This window comes from Cariama cristata, unplaced genomic scaffold, assembly GCF_000690535.1.
Source record: "Cariama cristata isolate BGI_N322 unplaced genomic scaffold, ASM69053v1 scaffold10957, whole genome shotgun sequence".
Taxonomy (NCBI): domain Eukaryota; kingdom Metazoa; phylum Chordata; class Aves; order Cariamiformes; family Cariamidae; genus Cariama; species Cariama cristata.
The window spans coordinates 6536-31988 of NW_009627084.1; the positions used below are offsets into that span (position 1 = coordinate 6536).

Consider the following 25453-nt stretch of genomic DNA (forward strand, 5'->3'; position numbering starts at 1 on the left):
AGTCTTATGGCTTTGGAATTACAAATACTACTAATTAGCAGCAGTCTATTGCAATACTACTTCTTATTTCTGTTTATATTCCTATTTTCTCTCTCTGCTACTTAGCTTTCAAGGTATAGTTGCTGCCACAGAACTTTACTTCTGCTACAGAATAAAAAAAAAAAAAGTGGTTTGTTCTGTGAGATTTTTTTCTAGTGAACAGCATTGACATTTAGAAAGAGAATCTTCTGACTGCTGAGGTAATGCTGCTAATGTGTGTTCACCGAAACGGTTCAAAAACAAATGCTTACATTTTAATTTTGGGAGTTTCATAAAGCCTATCAGAAGTTGACCAAGTACTAACAAGCTAACAGGAAAGAATCATCAAATGTTAATCAAATCTTTAATGCCAAGGTGCTTTGTTGATTAAATCCTTGCCACAGTCAGATACCACATTTTCACATAGCATACAGAATAAAATACTTCTCTTTAAGGGGGAAAGGTTGGTTCAGTCTTTAAATAATGTAGCACAACTTTATTCATTTTTCTGCTAATAATGAAAAACTAGGTAGTTTGTTGTAACCATTTGCCTTCTGGGATAAGAACTGAGATAGCACAGCAAATCATTTCATGCAAACATCCATCAGAATTAAGCTGGAAATGACTTTTGGTCTTTTGAGTCAAAGTGGTTTTCAGTCTACCTTAAAAATGCATTACTTCACCGCCTGGTTCTGCAGAAATCCATTTTGATCCATTAGCTCTTAACCATTTTAATACCAATTCTGAAGAAGGAACAGTATTGACACATAGCTTGTGTGCCTGAAATGAGTAGGTGATCATCCCATGAGAACACACCCTGAAAATATGCCACAGTGTGGGAGGGTGACACGAGGGCACGATCTGTGTAGGAATCCAACTGCAAGTAAGTACATTTATAGTGTTTCTGAAAGACCACTGGAAACAGTTTTCCCGTTTTTTCCAGTTCCATCTCTTCCCTTTTGTTGTCATAATTGCTTTATCCTCCCTCCTGTTTCTTGTAATGGCTTTGAAATTTTAGTTAGATTTGATTTCTAACTTCTTTTCTTCATTTGGGTCCATCTCTGTTAAAACACAGTAACAGAGCATCTGCATGTTTCGTGTGACTGCACCTGCATAGGAAATTGGAGAAAAATCAGAATAGCCTCCTCTCTCAAGTCTAATTATACAACATGCATCAGACTAATGAAACTTAGCTGTCAAGAATGCTGCCTCGCTTCTCTTAAGGAAAACAAATCATAAAAGTTAATACAGAAAGTGTCTTCCACTCATTTTTTTTAAAAACAATGTTTAAAACTGTTCCGTTGATATCCTAAGGTGTTTTTCTTCTTAGGCACCCTGCCAAGTAACTGAAGTAAAATCTTTTTATTCTATAATTAAAAGTGTAACATTGGTAGAATAAAAAAAGAAAACAAATAGCAATATTGTCACTTCCCTGTGTGCTAAGTATTTACATATTCACTAGTTGTTGCTCATCCTCTTGCATTCTAAGATTATGCTACAAACCTTCCTTTCCACATCCCTCATCATGGTTTTATTACATAGTAACAGTGACGACAGTGCACTGCTGGAGAAAAATATATAATTTAACTGCAGTAATTCAATAGAAGGCAAAATTCCATCTGTGACTGACATAAAATCTATCCATCTTCAAACAACTGATTCAATAAAGCAAGACAGTTAGCTTGCATTACCAAGAATGTCCAGCCCTTTTACAGTCATCAGCCTTACTTAAGAAAAAGACTTTTCACGTGCTTGACTAAAGAGAAATGTACAAAAACTGAGGACAAAAATCTGTAGAAAGTGGATGGTCTTTTCAATATACAGTAAATACAATTCGGGTGTAAATACATATCTATAAAATCAGTATACACCTTCACTGGGTCTGGCTGGGATGCAGTTAACATTCTTCATAGCAGCCCACATGGTGCCGTGTTTTGGATTTGTGGCTCAAACAGGGTTCATAACACCGATGTTTTGGCTATTGCTGAACAGTGTTTGCACAGCATCAAGGCTTTTTCTTTTCCTCCCACTCTACCCCCCCTGCAACCAGCAGAATAGGGAGGGGCAGGAAGTTCACAGGGGTAACGGCCAGAACAGCTGACCCAAATTAGGCAAAGGGATATTTCACATCATATAATGTTATGCTCAGCAATAAGAACAGGTAGAGGAAGAAGTGTGTGCATGTGGGAGGGTGTCTTCCAAGGTGGCCAGTGTTGGAGACTGGTTGCACATCCGTCTGCTTGTGGGACGCGGCAAGTGATTGCCTTTGCAGCAGCACGTTTTTTTCCCCTCTTTCCTTCACTTACTAAACTGTCTTTATCTTGACCAACAAGTCTTCTCACCTTTGTCCTTCCTAGTCTCTCCTTCATCCTGCTGGGGGTTACTGGTGAGCAAGCTCTGTGGGTACTTAGCTGCTGGCTGGGGTCAGCTGACCACAACCCTTTTCATCAACAAACCGAGAGTCACTCATTTAATTTTCCTCTTTCCTAAGAACATCTCTATCTACAAAGAAACTTACCTAAAATCTTGTTGATAAACTGAGGTCTCCTTGATGCAGGTAAATAGACTCCCAAGAAAAAGACTGGAATTCCAGATAAAGCAATGGCAATTCCAATCAATGAATTTAAAGTGTCACTATAGAGTGGCACTACCACCAGAAATACTGTGCATATACAGAATATTATTGGGAAAGCCACACTCAGCTGGAGACAGAAAAACAGAACAGAATGTTACCGAAATATTCATTGCAGTTACAAACGTTTTGGTGAGACTGACAGACTTTTCCCTCTCAACCCCACTTTATGAAGTTATCAGCTTTTCTTCTTATATATCTGGCTATTTGGAACCATAAGAAAATTGCAGAATTCTTCTTGGACAGAACTGCTGCTACAAATTGCAAAAGTAATCAAGTATGGTAACTCTGCTGCGTTGAAAGAAACTGTATAGCAGCATGAAGTGTTTTTAGACAAATCCAAAAAACCTCAGGAAACAAGAATGACTTTTTCTTGCAGAGTATCAACTTCAAGTATGAGAAGGTGATAAAAGGATCAGATATTGAACTGAAACACCATCAGAGCTAAATATGGTCGACACCGACAGAATTAACTTAAGCATTTCTAATTAGAGACTTCTAATCCTAGAAGAAAGACTAATGACTATGTTAGCCTATTGAGACATTCTCCAGTTGACAGAGAGAAGGGGTACTGATTGAACTAATGTACAATAAAGGAGTATACTATTACAACACTTATTCTTATCTAGCAGACAAGCTAGCTTTCATGGTACAGTATAAAATGGAAGCTATGTTTTATGTCCTGATCAATTTGTAACCTTTAGATACAACATGTATGGTCCAGATTTTAGACAGTACTTTTACATTATGTGGAAGACAGGGATTTTAAACAACCCCATAATAAGTAAATATTACCTTAAGAGGCCTATGTCGATCTGGTTCCTTCCAACGTAGATATAATTGCCCAGCAATAGACAGACCAACAAAAAACCAGTAACTGAAACTGAAGTAATTAATAAGCTTGAAAACATCTTCCACAGCCAGGTAAATAAGGGTCATAGCACACTGTCAGAAAAGAAAAAGAGCAAGATGACCAATAGAAGTTTGAAACTTACTGTTGATGCTGCTTTTTGCCTTAAAGTAACACCTTATACTCCTTGGTGTTTGGCATGATTTTATGCCTCAAAAATCACACTCTCAGAAATCACCTCGATGACACTAAATCTGAAGTTGTCTCTAGTGATTTTTTTTTTTTAAAGTTTTCCTTTAAATAATTCATACAGTCACATTGAACAGCTGAAAAGAAAAGCAGTAATAACTTACATTAAAGAGCAGTGCTGGCACAGGTGTGAACCTCACTACGTGGATCATAGACAACAGATCAGGAAGGTGACCTTCTCGAGATCCTACAAAAAATAGCCTGAAAAAAAAGATAGTCAGAAAACAGATGCTGAGGCCACAGGTGAGAGAGATTACAGAAAATCAAAGAATACCAGTCAAAATAAGTATTGACACCACTGAATTTCCATCCTTTAAACTGGAACATGGATTCAACCCTTTTTGTAAAGATGTACTGTACAACCACCATTTAAAAATATATAAGCTTTTAGAAACATGCTATTAACACCTATTTAAAAAAAAACAATCCTACAGGTAAAATAGAAAACATCTATAGTAACTGAAAAAAAATTTATATTGTTTAAAAAAATTCTAAAAGCTAGCACTGAAAACATTCCACCTTACAGCAGTTTTTAATGCCAACCAGAAGAGATTGCAAGTCTCTAAAAAAAGGTCATTCAACCACGTGCTCAAAAAACCACACACACATAATTTTATTATAAACTGCAAATTGTTCCATATTAACTGCTTCACTAGATCATGTTCATATTTGTTCTCAGTACAGAGGCATTGTGCATACATTCAATGGACAGGAAGGGTCTTAAAATGCCTTAATAAATCTATTTAAAACTTTCACTAGTCACATCCATAATCAGTGCTCAGAGGAAAGCTTCTATACCGTATCCTAAGCTTTTTGACTGCAGCTTAATAGCAGCAGCAACTTTTAAAACTTGTTACTTGGAAAAAAACCTTAAAGATACTGATTTTAAAAGTCAGTAAGTTTTAAGCAAATACATTTGAAAACAAGAACTTGCTAGAATTACTGTATCAAGTAAAATGGAAGATAACTGAATCCCAATAATCAGAAGGCCTGAGGACTCACCACACAGACAACATTCATTTGATCTTTAAATGTACTCTGCATACAGTTAGGAACAGTTTGGGGAAGTAAGGCAGTGTTAAGGGTATATGTACACACACACAGAGGTTTATTTAGGTCTGTTATTTTGTTGTGGCTATTCATTACAGGTTCGGTTACCAAAGTATTTTTGCCACTCATAATAGATAAGCATAACAGTAACATGTAAAAATACTTATGAACATTGGTCAAACAGAAGGAGATATGCACTACCTTGATGATGCTAGAATTGAAGCATTAAGTCCACCAAAACAAGAAAAGGCTACAGCAATGGGAATTGTCCAGCTGAAGATACCAAATACCTGGTCAGCAAACGTCTAATGAAAGAGAAAAGAAAAAGGAAACATGAAAATATCTGCCACAAAGCATATGTAAAACAATGACATCAAAGCTTCTGTAGTAAGTTGGTATGGAAAAATAGTAATATAGTAAGGACGATGCATAATGCAGCACACAGCTTTATTATTTATTTATGGATTCTAAATAAGCACAAAATTCTTTAGCCAAGCACCTGAACTACATTTTCTGCTCACAAAAATAATGCTCACAAAGGAAAATAAAACATTTGTAAAATTTTCTCACCAATCTTAATACATTTTATTATCTAACTGAACTACAGAACTCAAGTATAACATAGTCACTACAAAGAATAAAGGACAAAAATATTATTATGCATCCAAAAAGGGAAGTGCCGTATTGCAGATGGTAAACAGAGCCACCATCACATCTACTGTTTATAGACATTATTCTAGGAATCTATTTTATTTTCCTTCTTTTTCAATTTCTTAACCAACATCTTCTTTTCCTTTAGCTCTATCAGCAGGGCCTCTGGGCTGTACTCTCACAACATGGCAAATGACAGAGCAAGTATCTTATTAGCAGTCATTTGTTAATGTTACTAGACAATACTGCAGGCCAACTGTGGTGACTTTCCATGACAGAGCTCTGAAACCAAGAAGCCAGGAGCATCAAAGTTTCACAGCAAGTGGTAAAAGTCATCGATTGCCAGTGATCTGGGACCTACAATGAAAGTGGGTATAATTTGCAAGATATAGTCCTGGTCAATTCTGTTCAGCCTCCTGGATGGAGAAAAAAGGGAAAGACTTAGAATATCAGACAAAATGACTGAAAAAAATCAAGAAATGTAATATATGAAGACTGACAGCTATTCTAAATCCCATCTCAGTCTGAGCATTGTACATGTCTGAATATTAGCATGTCTGGAGTTAAGCAGAAATCTGCTCGTGCTGTGTTCAGAGGATGTGGGTAGAAGCCCTCTTATCCCAATTCTACCTACCGATAGCTAAATTACTTCCATGATTTCTTTTACAGAAGCAAACTAACAGTCATGGCAGCAACATTAGGCAGCACAAAATCACTATTTATAGAAAGAGAAAAGTACATACTTATGTATAAGTGGTATTCAAACAAATTCCAAAGATTTTGTGAGTATTACAACATTTTACACCTCAGCAGATAGCAGTAATGTAAACCTTTTAAATCACTTCCTTAGCACTCTCACTTTACCATTTTCAAGATCCTCAGACATAAAAAGCATATATACTAGTTCAGCTTTCTGCAGGTCTGTCTTTTCTATCACAAAAATTTTCTTCAGTTTTTAATATATTAGTATTTTGAAACACCTCCCCCTTGATCTCCCTTTTAAACTACTGGTCTTCATCATAACATTTATGAGCTAAGGAGTTCAGTCAAAGTGGATTAACATTCAGAACTGGCCTTTGTTTGTAGTATATAAAGTTATTTGGATTTAACAGTGGTCAAATTTTGATTTAATTACTTCAAGAGCACCAAGAGCAGTGCATTATGATCTGTTTTCTGAATGTTTTTGTAGGTCAAAAAAGCCTAAATGACTTCATACAGATTTTCTTTTTTCATTAACTGAGTGATTGATTTTCATGAGGCAAAACCCTGCATATAACGTCAATCTTTAAACCATAAAATGCAGAAAAAAAAATTACTGACATAAAACAAAACTTGGCCAGTTAAAGTTTCCTGTTCTCTGTCTGGGTTGACGAAGTGCTTTGTTCAGCACGTTATCCAGGTTAAGGTTCAGAACCCAACTTTGCTTAGCTGTACACCATCATATACACTAAGAAGCAAAATTTTTTCCATCCTTTTGTGTAATTTAGTTGAGCCTCAGCAAAGGCAGATAGGATTTCCTGCTGCTAAGGGACAATGCAAAAGCATATAATCACTTCAATGGGAACCTTGCCAAAGGTTCAAAGTCAATACATCATCTGTGTTAGTCACTCTGATTCTTACTAAAGCACGGCTCTTCCTGAGCTCTTTTAGTTTATACATATTAGCATAGCTCCCCTCAATATGGAGCTTGAACACAAGGGCGGAAAAATGCACACACACAGATTCCCACAGAAATTATAAAATTAACATGAGAAAAGAATAAAAGAACTAATCCATGTATGAATTCTATTTCATGCTGAAATCAGAACATCAATTTAGCAAAAGACCATGCCGTAAGAAATGTGTTCTGTATGCCATGGATTACCCATTTTCAGTCAATTGGAACTGAACAAGCAACTAATAATTTACATTATTGTATATAAAAGATTTCTGCTGCTCAAGAATAAATAATTACTAGAACCCACAGTGCTTCCCTCAGATCCTTATTGGATCTAAATGCAGCTCTGAGAAACCTGGTCTCCCAAAGCAGAATGTAATTCATAATGATCTAGTGAATGAATTAAGACAACTTCTACAGAACAAGTAAGAATGAGGACAAGATGAAAATTCTAATAGGCAATCATTGTAATATTTTAAAGGACGATTTAAACCTGGACTGCTGATTTCCAAAGCCAAACAGCAAATGAAATTACTAGACACCAAACTTAAAACTGCTAGAGGATTTTTATTTATTTATTTTTTTTAATATACAAAGCTAAGATACAGAACTCACTCAACAAGATGTTAGAGAATTAAGATGTTTAGTAAGGTTGCCTAAAGGATAAGCATTTAGATCAGTAATATTAACAGCTAAAGTTAAAGAAGAGAAAGAAAAGGTATGAATGTAATCTTACACTGCAGGATGCAAATTAGCTAATACATCATTTGGAGAAACTTTTTCCCTCAAAAGGCACTTTGGTATTTGTTCTTTGCAAGCATTTCCCATTTCCTTTTGAAACATCTAGTAACAGGCCAGTGTGGAATGCCAGATGCGAGACTAATTCAAAGGCCATTTCCATCCTACAACATATATCCAATCTTTCTAAGATATGCTAATGTTTCACACCATCCTGCAGAACAGCAATCGCTCACATGAGCGGTAAAAACCACAAATAGTTAAGGCAAAGCTATGGTATCACCGCCACAAATTATACACAGATCAAGACATTACAGATTCAATGTATCCTGGATGCAAGCTATACGATGTATAACAACTGTTGATCCAGCTCAAAGTCTAAATAATTAATTTCCCTAGATCTGTACAAGTCAGACTCTTCAAAAGAGAGAACAATCTAGTGACAGCCTTTACCAAACACTGTCATTTCCAAAGAACTTTCTAATGTTGTAGTTGGGATTTCTGAGACAGCAAAAGGTGGAGCATTAACTTCAAGAGCCTAACTTTTCCCTAAGTGAGGTAATGCAAAAGAGCATTTTAATTGAGAACAATCTAAAAAGTTCAGCTTGGTTTGTCAAGTAGATCTGCCTGCAAAATGATCTTTCAGCAAAACAAAGATGAAAGGTATCTGAAGTTTGGCTAAACTTTCTAGTGATATTAACTAGCTTAACATGACAAGTATAGACCCACCTGCCTTTATGCAGGTGTTTTCTGATAGGTTTTCATCCTCATTCTAACATAAAAATCAGCCAAGTTCATGTTTTACTACTCAGACAATAAACACACTTTTACACTTCAGAGTACACATTTATAAATCCTTCAACACTCCCATTTTAACAGATGCCAAGAAATGTCTTCTCCGAAGCTGAGCTATATTCTTGTGAACAATGACAAAACCAAAGATCTCTACAGTGCTTCTTGCAGAAAGTGTTACTGAAGTGTAAGTGAAAGTGGCCACAATAAGCATTCAACTGTGTGCATATGTCAGAGAGTTATTTTGCGTAAGAAAGAAGGGCAGAGAAAAGTACGAAAAGCAATCAAGTTACCAAGCACATACACCGCGTGCACTGTACCAAGAGAAAAAAAAAAAGGCGAGGGAGAAAAGTTAGTGGCTGCTTTCTGCTAAAACCGCAATTGTACAATCCTCCACAAATGAGCTAGACCTGGGCTCAGAACTGAGCACCTGACCAATTCCACTTTAACTACCACTACTTCTGGGACTAGTGAAGTGCATTTATAAAAACAAATGAGCTGGCAACAGGGGAAAGAATGGAGCATTCGCAAGGGTATGCGGAGGATGACAGAGGAGCCTACCTGGAGGCAGCTATAGCAGAAGCATTTAGTCCACCATAACAGGAGAAAGCCACCACTATGGGGATGGATTTCTTCTCAGGTTTCTTCTGAGAAAGTCTAAAGAGCAAGAAGGATTAAGAGATTAAATTGTCATCTCTGCTATAGTCTGACAAGTCCTGTAGTCCAGACTTGAACTATAACTGCTTCTAACAGCTAGGAAACAGTAAGAGAATTCAGTGGCTGATATAGCACTTCAATTACAGATAAAGTCCTTTTATGCCCTCCCATCCATTGGACATGTAAGATATACATATATAAATGCACATGTAGAAAGACACGCACCTGGAATTGTTCCCCTTCGTTCTGATTTTTTTTTCTCAAACCATCAACAGGGAATAATAATGAAGGAAGAAGCTTCTAGTCACGCACTTCTCAGCTGAACTGCCCTTATTTTGTCATGACTAAAATGTTACATTACTCCCAGAAGAATGGTCAAAAACTGAATTACAGTTTTGTTTCAAGACATGAATGACTGATTTAACTACATTTTGTTTTTATCCTGGGTTAGTTTGATCTCATGATCATCAGCTGGTAACTTGTGAAATGGTTTGCAAGAATGCTTTTTTGTCCTTTTAAAGGTCCAAACAACAGTTGTATACAAACAGGTTGAACTAAAAGCAGCAGGAATTGCCCTGGATAAAGAGCTGCCACAAAAAAATACGCAGGATACTGCCTCACACGCAGTAATTCAGGCACACGGACAATTAGAAAGACCCACATTTACATTACGAATCACAAGATGAGAACTGTTTCATCAACGCTTAGCTGCACACAAAAAGTGCACTTAGAGACACACAAAATCTGTCAGACTACTCTGAGAGCACATGGAGCTGTGAGCACATGCTAGGCTAGCAAAGCACTAAACAATATTGATCAGATAGATAAATGCAAGGAGAGTGTAGTCTAATATGAATAAGAACTTATACAAAACTATACCCAAAGATTATGAAGTGCTTCTATTAGGAAGGCTTAAAAGGCATCTACAGAGCTGCTCGATGTAACTTATTTCAAGATCCTGTCACACATGCGAGCTTTCCCAGGCCCAGGTCTGTAGCATTCTTACCCTGAAAGTCATATAGAGCATTAAGGAGATTAATACATATGAGCAATCTGACTAGTATCTTGGAAGTGCAAATAATTCTGCTTTGACTTTTTTCTTAAGGCAGAGTATAAATACATTCCCACAGTACAGGAAGATTTGGCAGTCAGAACTACAGTCTGTTTTCTCAATTTTTAGCTTCTCAGGTCTTTAAGGAGCTACTTCCTAAAGGAAACAAAGAAACCGATTTAGGGCAATCAGGAAGCCACACATGCAAAAAAGCCACTGAGAGATGAAGCTTTCTTCTACTGCCATACATTACATTTGTCAAGATACTGCATGATATCTGTTCAGTTTGACCAAATTATATTTAACATCACATATATTAAAGAAAGGAAAGGGAGTGCACATCAACTGAAAACAGAGTCAAAAAATTGTAAAGGTGCAAAAGAAAGCAATTTAAATGTTCAGATTTCCTTTAATTCTTGTTTCAACCACCATTCTGTTGATTGATTCTACTCAAACAGAGATAATTCTCTCCTTGTATTATTGGTAACACCTCTTCTTGGAGAAAAAGGTACCAGTGCAGTGTAAAGTCCAGCATGAAATTCTCTCTTCATCTTTAGGTCACTCAATACAATCTTACAGCAAGAGAAACCAGCACTACTCTACTGCATTAATATACGACATGTCTACTGCATGTAACGTCTTTTCTGCATGGTCCACATTAAAATTACAGATGCCAGCTCCAACAGTAAAAGAGTTTCATTTGTGTCTCGATGGAGGTGCTGAAGATACTTGATCTAAATCTTCTCGGGTGTTTATCTTGTTCTTAGCATTTTTAATAGCTAGCTGTAGAATCAAGGTTCAATGTTTTCTAAACTCTCTTACCTTTCTCATATTGAAAATATTATGTAGCATTCTTTCAAGTTCTGGCTCAGCTTTCCAGCTTGGCCTCCAAAGCCAGACAACTTCTCCATACCTGGAAACAGGAGTGCTGCATTGGTAGGGAATTACGGCTAGCTCCAGAAAGATGGCAAATGACTTACCGAATAGCTCTCTTCTAAAAGCAACTGCCTGTACCTAATGAAGAGTTCTAACATTATAAGGTATAGAATGTGCATTTCATCCAAAGGAACCTTAGTGGGAGGTGCCAGTGAAAGCAAAGAAGGGGGACATGACACTGGCAGCCAAAGACAAGCAGATATCCCTCTTCAGAAAAGAAGCCAGTGACTGGCTGAATGAAGGAAGAGAAGTAATGCCCAAAAGGTCTAAGAGTAACTTAAGAATTTCTGTCTGAATTCAGTTGGAAGAGAGAGACTCATCATTTGTTAAACTATACACCAAAGAAGAATAAAACAGCTAAAACACACAGCCTCCCACATTCCCAGTTCATTGAGGGAGAAGGTATGTCAAAGCAAACCAAGTCTGCTCTAGAATACAAGCACACCAGTGTAAATTGGATTGATCAATGCTGGACCCGCAAGATGGTATTCAAAGATGCAATTGAAGTTGTCATCTCTATCCCCAGTCTACCAACAAAGCTGTACAGCTCCAAGGGAAATGACAGTCAGCTATGCACGACAACCAACTGTTTCCTTCAACCAGGAATTATTTTTAGCTTTTCCGAGTAAAAGAAGTGAGCTGCCAAATATCATCTATTGTATGAACTCAATCAAAAGACCTCAGACATGGCTAAAGACAGGAAGCAGGTAACAAGCCATGCACTGGCAGCGAGTATGGTCTTTCCTGTTAGAAGACGAAGCAGCCCAAAAAGTGCTTGTGGAGCCCGCTGCCTTCTTCACAAACAAAAAATGCAATGGCTCACTCAGATAAAAAAAACCAGTTGTTCAATGACAGGGGAAGGTGAGATAAAATTTCTGCTTTTACTTATTTATTTAAAGTGCTTCTGTGCTACACAGTAACTGCTTCATGTGCATAAAACTTAACAGAAGGGGTTGTGATGGTTTGCATAAAGAGGTAAAACAGAAGTCAACTGTGAAACTGTTGACAGGAATCCTCCAAAAAGGAAGTGATTTTTACATGATCAGCAACAAAAAAAGAAGAGCATTTGCAGAACTTCTAAGCTAGCTGTTGCTGTATTACTTAAATTACTTCAACAAAAAAAGCTTTAAAAAAAATGAGTTTCTTAGCCCTGACACTGGGACTATACCACAATGAAGCTAATACTGAAGTAAAAGAAGGACATTTTATTGTTTTGTTCCATGATCCCTTGGCAAGACTTCCTTCACCTCCCAGCCACCAAGAAAAACAGTATGCAAGGTGATGTGCAAAGATACACTATTACTAGTACCTCTTTTACTTAGAGGTTTTACTCTCATCATTTAGAAACTGGAAATAGCTTTCCCCCCCTTTCCAGCTCAAAGCCTCTTGATAGAAATGAATAGGAGAAAGCTACTCCGTTCCTTCTCAAAACAGCAACAGGAAAGATTAAATTTAACTATTGCTTTACTACACAAAAGACTCTAAAATGCAGCAATACTACTACCATGTTTCTTTTAAAAATCATTATTGTAATTTTCATCCTACAACTACATAAAGGGCAATAAGGAAACTACAGTAATTGGTATCATGTATCACGCATAGAATATGTGATCAAAGTGGCTCATTTTCATCACATTAGTTTTTTGAATGACTTAATTCTCATCTCCTTTCTTCATTCATTCACTGACAACAATGCCCTAAGTCTTCTTAAAGTTTCCACTGAGGATAAAATTCTCTTCCACCAACCAGAGAAATTTCACCATGAAGATTTTTACATTTCTATATTATAGGAGGGTTTTCAAATACAGACCATTACTGTCATTAGCTCTTTTTTTACCCGTATTCACTAGAAAACTATGGGTGCATTATGAGCCTTCTAATTTGGACTCCAAGTGCACTTTTGAAGCAACTCTCCCAATTATTGCCACATTATTGCTTTTTGGTTCACATCGTTTAGCATCGGAGCTAAAGGGAGCTTCCCTTTTAGAACCGGCTAAATTGAACTTCAAGAGCAAACCTACTGAACTCCAACCACACATAAGCATTCAGTCCACGGGACCTCATTAGACATAGTCCAAAGTAAAATAAATATCCCTGACGTACATATAGTATGTGTGTCAGTGTCAGCTGTTGCACTCTACAGACATCCTTCCAGAGGTCTGCACTACTTGCTAATATATTAATAGATCAAGCTTAAAGTTAGTTTCATAAACTGGGCAATTAAATTCATATCAACAAGGAAAAGGAATCTTTAATGAGTCATGTGCTAGGTATTAAACTTCAGTTGCACTTTCACCTTATCATTCTGAAAGGGATATAAGCAGTGGCTATCACAAGACCATTGTTTGCCAGCTGATGAGATGTCTCAGCAAAAATGCCCTTAGATAGAACACTAGTTAAGCTTTTAAGTGCAAGTATTTGGCAATTCTGAGACCTAGTGAAAAAGCACGGTTCTAGTCTTCCAAAGTTATTCATCCAATTAAGTTCCATTAAAACTAGCACAAGCAGTAAATCCTCTAACTTTGGAAATTGCAAACATATTTTTTCATTCTTATTCTGGTCACCCAGTATCTCTGCATGCAATTAGACTGACTAAGGACTCTTCAATCTTTCTTTTTTCTCCTCCATGTCCAGATGCATCCTATACTACAGAGGAAGACCTGATCTGTCCAGTTCCGAGTATTATAGTTTATGTAAAATTACACAGCATGTGTATATACATAGATGCATACACACACACACAAAAATAAATATATACTCACATTTAGTCAAGAACAATGTCAAAGAACAACTAAAGGAAGTGTATATAAAATCATAAAAATTTAGGTCTGGGTTTCACATGTGTAGTAAGGTTCAGGCATCCGTCATCCCTCCATTATCTGGCCACCAGTTGCTGCTGCAGTGCTATCTGTTGCTGTACGCAGCAAGTGATCGGACAGGCCCACACTGAATCATTCCCCCAGTCTCCCAGGGTGGATCAGTTTTCCCGATCCCAATCACCAAATGGCTGTATATGCCTCTGGGATGACAAAGGACAGGAGCAGTAGAGTAGGCACAGGATACTCTTAGGGGATAGACTGGATTAGAGAATTTCATTGCTGTCAAAGGAATGCATTTTCCAAGTCTTTGTCAGAAAAAAAACAATAGTGTGTTGCTTTATAGAAGTCAGGACAGACAGCGGACTATGTATTAGCTTTTAGTTTTGTCTGGATTAATTAATTCTAGATAAGAATTAAAAATTCCATTATTAGTCACTGGAAGGTACTTTATATGGGATACTATAGCCTACAACAGAAATAAATATTACTGGAGATTTTATTACCCCTTAGCATAAGCTTATTCAAAATTAAATATTTTTTGTCCTTGTCTTTTTTTGTTACATTCTGAAGTGCTTTACCAAGTTTTTCACAATATATGACAACTTTGTATTTCTATAGTCCAGCTAAAAAGAGGCAATGAATTGAAGTTTATTTACTTTCAATACATTTTGAAATAAACATCTGCATAATTACATCTGAAATTACAAGTCAGAGCCCACATTTACCATAAACTATTTTGAAAGCTTACATTAAATATAAATATTTCTCAAGTTTGAAAGAAAGTCAAGTAAGTGCTTCTGCAGAACCATCTGCTTAAATACCCGAAACAAGAGTTTGCTGATTTGCTAAGCCAGTTTTTTATCTTAGTAATCCTCTGTGGGAACAGACTGAATTCTTCCTTCATTTTGATGTATTTAAAACTCTCTGTCCATTGTCTAACTACTTAAATTTTAGAAGCCAATTAGGAATCTAAAAGAGAGGAAAGCTATTTCTTTTCCTCCAATTTAAATAACTAAAAAGAAGATTAAATTTTCCAAGTCTCAACTCTAAAGGATATAGCAACCAGAAACATCCAATTAATTCACTAGATACAGGGCAAAATAAGAGATTTCTCTTTTGTTTAATGATTAGCTTTAAATATAAAACACGTTTTGAACAGCTTTAACTTTAAGAAGCTTATATATTTTAATTGGATTCAAACTTCCATCCATACACAAAAATACTAAATTTCAAAATATTAAAAGTTGTTGGAATTAATAAAATGTTGGGAAGACAGTGACTTAAATTATTAAAAAGGAGATACAAAGCTAAACTTTGCCATAGCTGAGCTGCAACACATCCATTGCATTGCACCATTAGCTCGAAAGAACATAGCTCAGTGCAACACTGCTCTGCATACTGCTCCAGCTTTCTAAATACTGCAGCATGAAGGAACAAAGACAATTATGCACCAAGTCTAATATACAATCAGCTCAAAATGCATGAGTCTAATTAGCATCTTTGCAAAATACATTAACAAGATGCATCTGTGCTTGTTTTAACTAATCTGATATTATTATTATACGTGATTTCATTAACTGCTTTTCTGTTCAAGATTAAATTATCATGATGAGTTGCTCTCTCCTCCTGTATTCAGTGAAGTACTATAATAAACTAGGGATTCTTCCCGTTTTGTTCCTCAAAATGAAATGCATCCCTAAAAGGTGAAAAGTGAATAATATAGCAAAATACCACATGGTCAACTTACCACTGCCACAGCATCACTAGAAAGAACAGCTTCGACATCCAGCACTGTGTAGTAAGCTATATTGGTCATAATATAGATAATAGTCACAATTGGCATAGACACTGCAATAGCTAGTGGCAAGTTCCTGTAAGACAAAAAGAAAAAAACAAACAAAAAAACCCAAGGGAAAAAAAATTCCATTAATAACAGAATAAACTTATTTATTTTCATCCTTTACCTTAGAGATAAAAGGTATGAAGACAGAATAAAGATTTCAAAATATGTATATCTGGAAGAGTTTGGTTTCTTTTAGAACTAGAAATTCTAATATAGAATATTGGAAAAATAAAATTTTTTTTGCAATAACTTAAAGCATAAATTATGTGTAAAAAGGGATTCGATGCAACTGCTCTTCAACTAAACTTCAGGGATTCCAGTTCCACGATAACAGCCTTCAAATTTACATGCTTTAAATTACTTCCTCCTGGCCATGTTAATTAACATAACTAGAACCCAAAGGGGCAGAGCTCTGAGTCACTGCCCTCATTCTCCCTGGGGAATACTGCTGTTCTTCTAGCACCTGCTTCTAGACTTGATGCAGGGAGTTCCACTAAACCAAACCAAACCCCTGATCTTCTCATCTGCCCTTATCACTGCAGAGAACAAACTAACTGGGCTGCCTAACCACAGGAAGTAGAGATGCAGAAGGCAGACTCAAAATTGCTACATAGTTGTGAATCTCAGGATGTGGTGTATCTTACTAGCAAACACGTCTAGAAAGTAATACAAAAAAAGTCTAGAGTAACATGAAAACACTGCAAACCTCTGGATGTAAACAGATAACATTTAATTTAAAGCTGAGATAAACTCGCAGCCCTGAGTCTGCAGCTCCACAAGGAGAAGCTCTGCAGAGCAGAAACAGAAGCAAACTTTCAATTTTAGGCTTTGGCTTTCCTCAGCCTTATTCTTTCCCCAAAGCTTGCAGGGGTATTCAAATGTCTCAAAAAGGAAAGTAGAACTGAGAGTGTTACTCTTGCCTTTGCCCAGTTTGAAATCAAACACGGCACAGTGACACGGACGAGCATTTGTCATGAGCACAGTTTTCAGTAACAACAACAAAAACTCAAAGCAGAAAGATGAAATGCCATTTGGAAGTTTCCTCAAAAATTTCCTGAAGCCCAGAACTCTGGCTGGGTCTGTCTGATGCTGTGGAAGCAGAAAAACAAACACACACCCCAATCCCCTCATATAAATCAGTAAATTAGTAACTGGGAGTTCTGACTCTGCTTCTAGGTTGCACACTCACAGTAAGAGACCTGTGAACCTCAGTGCAGAGAAGAAACACAATAAGAAAACCACTTGGAAATTGATTCAAAAGTGTTACATAATGTAACCAAAAAAATAAAAAATTAAAAAGCTGAAATGGCATGTTAAGGGCTTTGCATCACCCAAGATTAAAGCCAAGGGACTATTTCAAATTTAATTTGTGGATTGCAACTTTTGACTGGGTAAGCGTGAGGGCACTATGAATCAAGTGAATATGAAAAATATGTAATTCTTGGAGTAATTTTATAGAAGTCTGGAACATCTCATGATTCCCAAGAATTGTCAATGTAGAAAGCTTAAATTTGAAGTTCACTTTATCAGCTACAATTGTTACCAAGAATGAAGCTTGTATTAAGCACTGATGCCTATAAATAGCAAATGAATCTAAAGAAATTCTCATCAGCTGAATATCCTGTGAGAAAAAATATTTTTCAAAACAATACATCTAATACAAGAGTTAACCAACCAATAACACAGAACAATATGTTAGAGCTTTAAAAAGATGAAAAAGCATCGCAACAGCACTCAAAAGGGGAACACTTTCAGTGGAAAAGAACAATTTGAAGGACCAAATGACTGATGCAAACACAAAAAGTACATCTCTTCTCAATATGTGAAATAAATCTTTGCAAGACAATCTAAGGAAGCATTGTCAATCCAGTCTGACTAAAAAAAGCTATTTTTAGAGTTAAAATACTTATCTGCTATTTCATCTTTTTAATAGATAACTTTCCTGGTCAACAGCACAGAACTCAGAGGTAACAGAACAAACTGCAAAAGCCAAAATCAGTTGGGAGAACTGAAAAAATCTCTCTCCCATTCTTTATCTTTCAGGTGTAGCAATCTGAGCTGTTGCTTATAATAGGAAGTAAAAATGATCAAATGGGATTCTATTTTTAACACAAAGGTATCTGCTTACAGACTCACAACTGAACAAGATTAGTCAGTCACACTTTTAGAGCATAAATTCATGGAAAAGATAACATTCTTACATATGAAATCAGAATTATTGCACAGATAAACACAGCACAGACTACACTTACGTAACTGTTTCACTGCAATATTAACACCTATTGTAATAAACAGTAGCAACATCTTGAACTGAAAGCTTATTAAGCACTGAATACAGCATCCTGCAATCATCTAGACTTATTTATTCTTACCTTTTTTCCCCCCTTTTTTTTTTTTCATTTTTAATGGAGTTTAAACCTAGTAAATTATACCTAGTGGCTGTTCACAGCCTTACCATCTAAGTACAGAGCAGTTCTACTCATTTCTGTGTAAGCTCAGAGCCCATTAGTGAAAGACAACCACAAAACAAGCAACTTGGAAAATATCCAGGTTTAGAAATCTCAGATCGTTTACCTTTCTGGGTTTTTGATCTCTTCTGTTACAAAATTGAGTGTATCCCAACCAGAGTAAGAGAACAAGGCAGAATAGAGCGCAAGGGAAATGTCTCCAATATCAAAAGAGGATCCCTCAAAAGAGTTCTCAAAGTGTGATGAATGTCCTGTGTGTGGAAGAGATACAATGAAGTACAGGATAATAAAATACAGCAAGTAATTTTTTCTCAATTTGGCACACATACAAAAATGCTCAGAAACCCTAATTCCTTCAAAGCTCCTTATTAAGCTCTTTTTCCAATTCTACTCTGTGCTTCAGCCATGAGAATAAGCATGGCATTTAAACAACTAAAAATTATGCTCTGTGGATGATACTGTCCTATAATTAAATACCTAGTTTGTCCACAATGGTACAAAAAGTTCAGGAACATTAAGTTCGGACTAAGCTACAAAAAACTGGCAATGACAGTACTCAGGCTAAGGGTATTTTTCATAACATATATTTATAAAATAATGCACTCTATCCTTCTATATCCTTTAAAATTATCCATCATTTCGGCTATGCAGAGAACAAAGATTACAGTTGATTTTGGATAACTATGACCAAAAAAAAATCCCCAAAACTAAATGGACGTTTAAGTTTTAGCTATTAAAAATAGAAAACCGAGACCAATTAACAGACTTAAAATATTATTAAGATAAAATTTTCCCAACCTAAAAGAAAAGAGTGTACATTTTTTTCACCAGTATTTGTGAGAACTTGTGCCACCTTTTGACTTCAAGCAAGTCAAGAAAAGCTCATCAATGGCAGTTTTATATATTCACACTATTTTACATATACAGACACAAAAACAGCAAATACGGAAAGGCGAGTTACTATGTAAATCCAAAACGTGCCCTGTACTATGCATCCTGAAACGTTTAGACTTTATCAAAACTGACCAAACGTTTGAGGCCTCTAAAATATCTTCACTTATTTCTCTTCCTCACTTTTTATCCTAATCAGACATTGCTATTCCCTTGGCACACACACAGGCCAGTGTGAAACAGAGAAAGGAGACAACGTCAAGGGGGTTAGTAGTGAACAAGCTCAGTATTTACAAAACAAGGGATGGGCAGATGTGCTAAGGATTAAACACTCCAGCATGGTGCTCACATACGCATATTCTTGTTCCCTTCACAATAATTACCTTGCTCATGGACTTTCAACAATACCTGGTCAGAGCAAAGGACGCAAATTGCCAGATTGCCAGGGAAAGATCTTTACAGCAGCTTTGAAAGCAGGGCGATTTTTTTAAGCTAACATGTCAATAAATTCTCTTCAAAGGAAGGGCTAAGAACAAAACTAAGTTCAGAATTCCTCTAACTTGAAGGCACAATGCCCAACACACACACACAAATAATAAAAAAAAAATAATCCAAAACCCCAGAAACTTTCTAATTCTCAACAGCAGTAATAGAACTCAGGATCTGAGCAAAAAAAGAGCTGCTGTCTCACAAATCTACTTGCATGTTCTTACAAATGTATTTTTGTTTTGTTTAGTAACTTTCCGACTTGCAAAAAATTCATTTTGTAAAAAAAAAATTCAGTTGATCTCACTGTAAACCATTATGTTCCTTACACAAATTTACAGCTTTCTCTGCTCCCATCGTATTATGCTAGCTCTGTATTTTGCCATTTTCATTTCTTTTATTATTCCACACTGCAGGCTGTAAATTGCACAACATTGCTGAGCAATCAGTTACCTTCTTTTACCCAGTTCAAAGTCAACTGAGATATGATAGTTTCTCATGATATAATATAATGATAATGCCTAACATTGGTATTATTTTCAAACTGGCTATATTATGCTTGTACTGAGGCATTTGATAACACAAACAGAAGTATTTTAGTCTTTAGACCAGTTACTCAGTTTAACTGATAAATACAAACCTTTGCTTTAATTTTACAAGCTTACCCTGGCATATTTTAACAAGTCCAGTTATGATGATGGCAATAAGAGCAGTAACTTTAGCATAAGTAAATATATCCTGCACTCGTGTTCCCCATTTAACATAGGCACAATTTATAAATGTTAGAAGACCTAGGGGGAAAGAAAAAAAGAGAAATTAAAAGACTATTTGAACAATATTTAGTTTAACTCATTTTTCAAAGATTTTAAATAAAGTAAACGTGCACTTACCTGTTATACTAATATTTAGGTTAAACTAAGCAAAATACACTGGTACTGAAAACACACTCGTACTGAAAACACACTGGTTTAAACAAAATAGTAGGAAACAGATGTTCTAAACACACTGTTTCAAAAGATGGAAGGAAAGAACTTCCCCTTCTCTGATTAAATGTCCATTTTCCCCAACGTTACCCCTCATCAGCTGCACTCTGCAACTATCCTGAAGCTAAAGAAATCATTACATGAAATAATTCATTTCAATGTATCAATATTGTTCTGATAAATGAACGATTATCTAGAAATTCCTTTAGGCAAACATATTAAAATAGTGTTTGCAAAGTTTTTTCATCCTTCCTTGTTAGGCTGCAGATGAGTTCAACATCCACGGAGTACCTGCAATACTGAATATGGTCACAGGTGATTCAACACTCTTTGTCAGTCGTATTACACTGTATTAGTAAGTGAGGTTAGAACAGATCTGACCAAGTAACATATGCTTTACAGCTAATGCAACATTAATCTGGACTTTTAAGAACTGGTAGTAAGTAATGAATATTCTGAATATATCTCTCCCTCTATCCCCAAATAAATGGGTGTCAGACCTATTTCACAAGATCGCAGTAGAACTTGAAATGAGATTTTCGGATTTCACAAATCTTTGAGTAACACTGGCTGACCAAACTTACTCATATGATCAACTTCCCCAACAAACACTTTTCAAGCTATTGTTTAAATACACTGTTCTGATGGCTTTCAACATTTTGCTTTTTCATTTACCACTTTTTCCTCAAGCGGAGAGCCAAAAAAACCTCTGCCTGAACTGAAATGCTGAATATTGAATAGGATTTGGTATCTTCAGTGTTCTTTATTGAAAAAAATACTAATTCAGTGCATATTTTTCTCATCCAGATCGTCATTACATTATTGATTCCAACCCAGAAGTTTAAATATTTCCCCCAAATCTCATTTTTTTCTCTAGCTAGTGAAAAAGTGCTTATATTCTACTGTACTTTTTATCTTGCACTATGTATTTTAAATACGCATATAAATAAAATTTAAACTTGATTGTTTAGGGAATAAGGTAGTAGCAAATCAAAATTAAAGATGTGATAAATTATTTCCTTTCCCATAATCCAAGAACAATGTGATACTATTAAGATAAAAATGCACTTAGAACAGTTACCAAATAGAAAAGTAATAATTTTAAACAGATAACAAAAGAAAGGTAATGATCTCAAAAACATGGCACTAGTATACTAGACAATCTGGCGAAGTGGAATAGCTGAACGAGATTCCACTGAGCTTGGCAAGATGAGGGGAAAAAAACAGCTGTATCAAATTTCAAAAGTCAGGACTGCTGCAGCTTCCAAAGAGCCCTCAGGAAAAAAACAACTCTACTTGGTCTCTGCTCTTTAGTATTAATGGTCGGTGTTATCCATAGAGTATTTGCTTGCAGGGTTTATTTTGGCCATTAACATATTTTTTAAAAGCAACTTTCATTGGGAGCAATTATTATTAACACCTTATTTTAGTGAGTTAGGGTTTGGTCTCCAAATGAAATGCTACTGTCTCTGATACCTTAAAAGATTAAAAGAGATAATCAAGAATCTGAACAAGTCACATGCCCTCCCTCTTTCTTTACTAAAAATCTCGTATTTTCTTTAACTTAATTATCTTTTAGCTACTTAAAGTTCCTGAGAACTGTCAAGTTTAGTTCTGCAGCACCAGATGGCACCCCCATTTCCAAAATGAGTGACAAAGTAATGCTGTGTAACACTAAGACGGATCTCACACTTCATCTGGTATTGTTATTACTATAATTTTTAAAAAAGCGGACAAAAAGAAAGTCCACAACAAACCCACCTATTCTCACATATAGTCTGTACCTAACCAATGTTTAGGCTTCCACTCCCAGCAACTTCATTAATAAAATATTAATCTTATCCAGAGGTAAGAATTGAACACCCAGCATCAACCCTGCCAGGCCAGAGAGAAGTGTAGGCTTTAACAGTAACAGCTAAATGAAGTTGTAGAGCAGGGGTGAGAGTCCCAGCACTGATGCCTAAAACAGGGCAGAACAAACATGTAAACCATAAAATGTACAGTTAGAGCAAGTTCTTCCACCTGCATAAGAGTGACCTTGCTGTCACCTATCTCCACTAAAAAAAAAAGGTGTTAAATCTCTCTTAGCAGCAAGTGTAGAGGACATTACGCTGTCTTTCCATGTCTACTATATAATCATCGTAATTGAATCACTTTATCTTAATTTCTTGCTTTTTTATAAACTGCTTTTTATAAGGGCTAACTCACCTCAGATGCGAGTTATTTTAAATGGAAGAGCAGATTCCCCTACACTCCTGAACCTGTGCCAGGATACCTTGGGACAATATCTGTTTAAGGAACGTGAACATGACATTTTAGGTACTTCATTTCTTTCCTGAAGTTGTCACAACAAAATGTGGCCACATATTTGGGAAAGTGGAGGGAGACGAACGGAACAGAACCAAGTAAGGCGATAAGCTTTTTCAGAAGAAATTTGCTATTATTCTTCCTGCTACCTGGACCAGCACGAGTGCTCTCCCAACAGTAACAAGTTAACTTACAAAAATGGAAGGGGAAGGTATAATGTTCACAACTAGTTACAGAGGTCAAACATCTGACACACACACACCATTGCTCTCGTCATCTTTACCCTCTTCTAGTCCTACATAGAAAACTGTAACAAGGAACATAGTACAGCCATTTCAAACACTTCCTGCTGCCTCAAAAATGAACCAACTAGGAGCAGCACATCTCCTCCCTGTAGCATATTGTTGGCAGTAAAAAAGGCCAGGTTCTGTATTAGCTTTATGATAAGAGCATCAGGTCAATAAGGATGGCAGACTCCACAGGGCACAGCAATGATGATCAGTACATGACGAAGGACTGCCGTACAGACTTTCTGAAAAATATTTTTCACTGTTTACTGGAAATGTGAACTAGGTATATAAACACTTTTAATGGGAAATATCTAAAATTAAATAAGACACACACACACAGTACAATCATACATTTTCATTCTCATGATACAGCAGAACAGTCCTGATTTGAAGCACATGGACAGTTGTTTCTCTATATTGACTAAAAGATCTGGCTATCTCATTATAAACATTTCAATGTTCTATGTGCCACAAGATTTCTGCTTTTTAAAACAGTTTTACAACAGGTACTATTGTACTGGTATTACAGTTAATCATGAGCATAAAGAATAATCTTGAATTAATGATCTTTTGAAATCCTACCAGAGTAATTACTTAAGCATGTCTACATTGAGAAGCTATTGTAACATAAATTACAGCAGAATTTATAGTGTAAGAGCTATTCTACAACAACTCTTAGACCTCACCAAGAGTATCTTGAGGTTTGATTTAATTTACGTCTCTAAGGGAAAACAAACTTTGCCCTCCATTTTTCCCATGTAAGTAAATTTGGATGAGTTTAATACCTTGTTCTGCTTCTGAATGAGAAAATTCACTCAATTTACTGAATACCTGCAAGTTACTCATGTGCTGGAAATTGTTCTTTTCCCCACTGTAACTCAAACTGTTGCAGATTCACTAAGCAACAACTCTGGGATTGGTAGCATTTGTCTTCATAAAGCTTAACCCCAGATAAAAAATTACCATTGTAAATTTAAAGAAATACTTACATTCACAAGCAGCTGCTATGAGACGGCAAGCCAAATATGGAGGATCACAAGAAGGGAAGAAAGGTTGAACTATGTAGTTAGCAAAGGTGATGGCAATAATTGCCTGACTAGTTGGCTCAACAATCAGGAGTGAGGTCCACAAACGAATAAAAGCAATGAAGCTCCCAAACGACTCCAAGATATAGGCATAGCTGGCTCCTGACTTTGTAATAGTGGTTCCAAGTTCAGCATAGCAGAGAGCTCCAAAGACTGAAAAAATCCCTCCAATTGCCCAAATTATTAGAGACAATCCGTAAGATTTGCTGTAGATGAGAACTCCTTTGGGAGAGACAAAGATACCTGAACCAATCATGTTGCCTACTATAAGGCTTATCCCATTTATCAAAGATATTTCTTTCTTCAGTTGCATTGTATCTTGGTTTCCATCCTGTGTTTCACAGCTGTCACTTGGATCTGTCCTGTCTGATTTATTGACGGGGCTGTATTCAGCCAGTGAACTATGCGACTTCATACAATCTGTCCTTTCTCCCATTGTGGAAAGACTGTGAATTCTCCACGACTCCAAATCACAATCTAAAACAAAATATAGACAGCTGAAATAATTACAAAATTTTTTATCCCAGGACTTTTTTGCCAAATACTCCTTCCAACTTTTCACCCTATGACTTACATAGGTAAATGGACAAATCCCCTTTTGTTGCTTCATATCTTTTCTTACACAAAGGTAACTCAATGCATAGTTAAAATACACTAAAAAACCAACACACACAGAGCAGGAGACAAATTCCAATATAATTTAAGCTGAGAAAAGAACTTCTACCTTTAGGAAAAAGAAAAGAAAAAAAAAAGTAGGAAGGACAGAGTTGAGGGATTCCAATGTTGAAAAGGAAGACAGATAGAAGCGAAGTGAGGTGATAAAGAAAAGCAATCATTGTAAGACCAAGTTGGAAGTTCTAAGCATGAACATAGATTTATTGAGGTACTAAAAAAATTAATCAAATTATGGTACTTACACATTTAAGTTACAAGTGATCTAGTAACAGGGTTGCACATTTTATTAACATAGTGGGATCTTGCCAAGGGCAATATGAAGAGA

At 36.2% G+C, this 25453-nt stretch overlaps 1 protein-coding gene across 1 annotated transcript; it reads right to left on the bottom strand.

The window, feature by feature from the left end:
* Positions 1 to 953: 953 nt before the first annotated feature.
* Positions 954 to 24924, bottom strand: SLC7A6 (solute carrier family 7 (amino acid transporter light chain, y+L system), member 6). Its single transcript, XM_009704309.1, has 9 exons — positions 24358 to 24924; positions 20454 to 20579; positions 18518 to 18662; positions 15848 to 15971; positions 5001 to 5104; positions 3854 to 3950; positions 3446 to 3595; positions 2537 to 2720; positions 954 to 1127 (listed from the first exon to the last, which is right to left on the bottom strand). Exons 1-9 carry the CDS (start codon positions 24887 to 24889, stop codon positions 1033 to 1035), a joined length of 1557 nt encoding a protein of 518 aa, XP_009702611.1. The 5' UTR covers positions 24890 to 24924; the 3' UTR covers positions 954 to 1032.
* Positions 24925 to 25453: the final 529 nt, after the last annotated feature.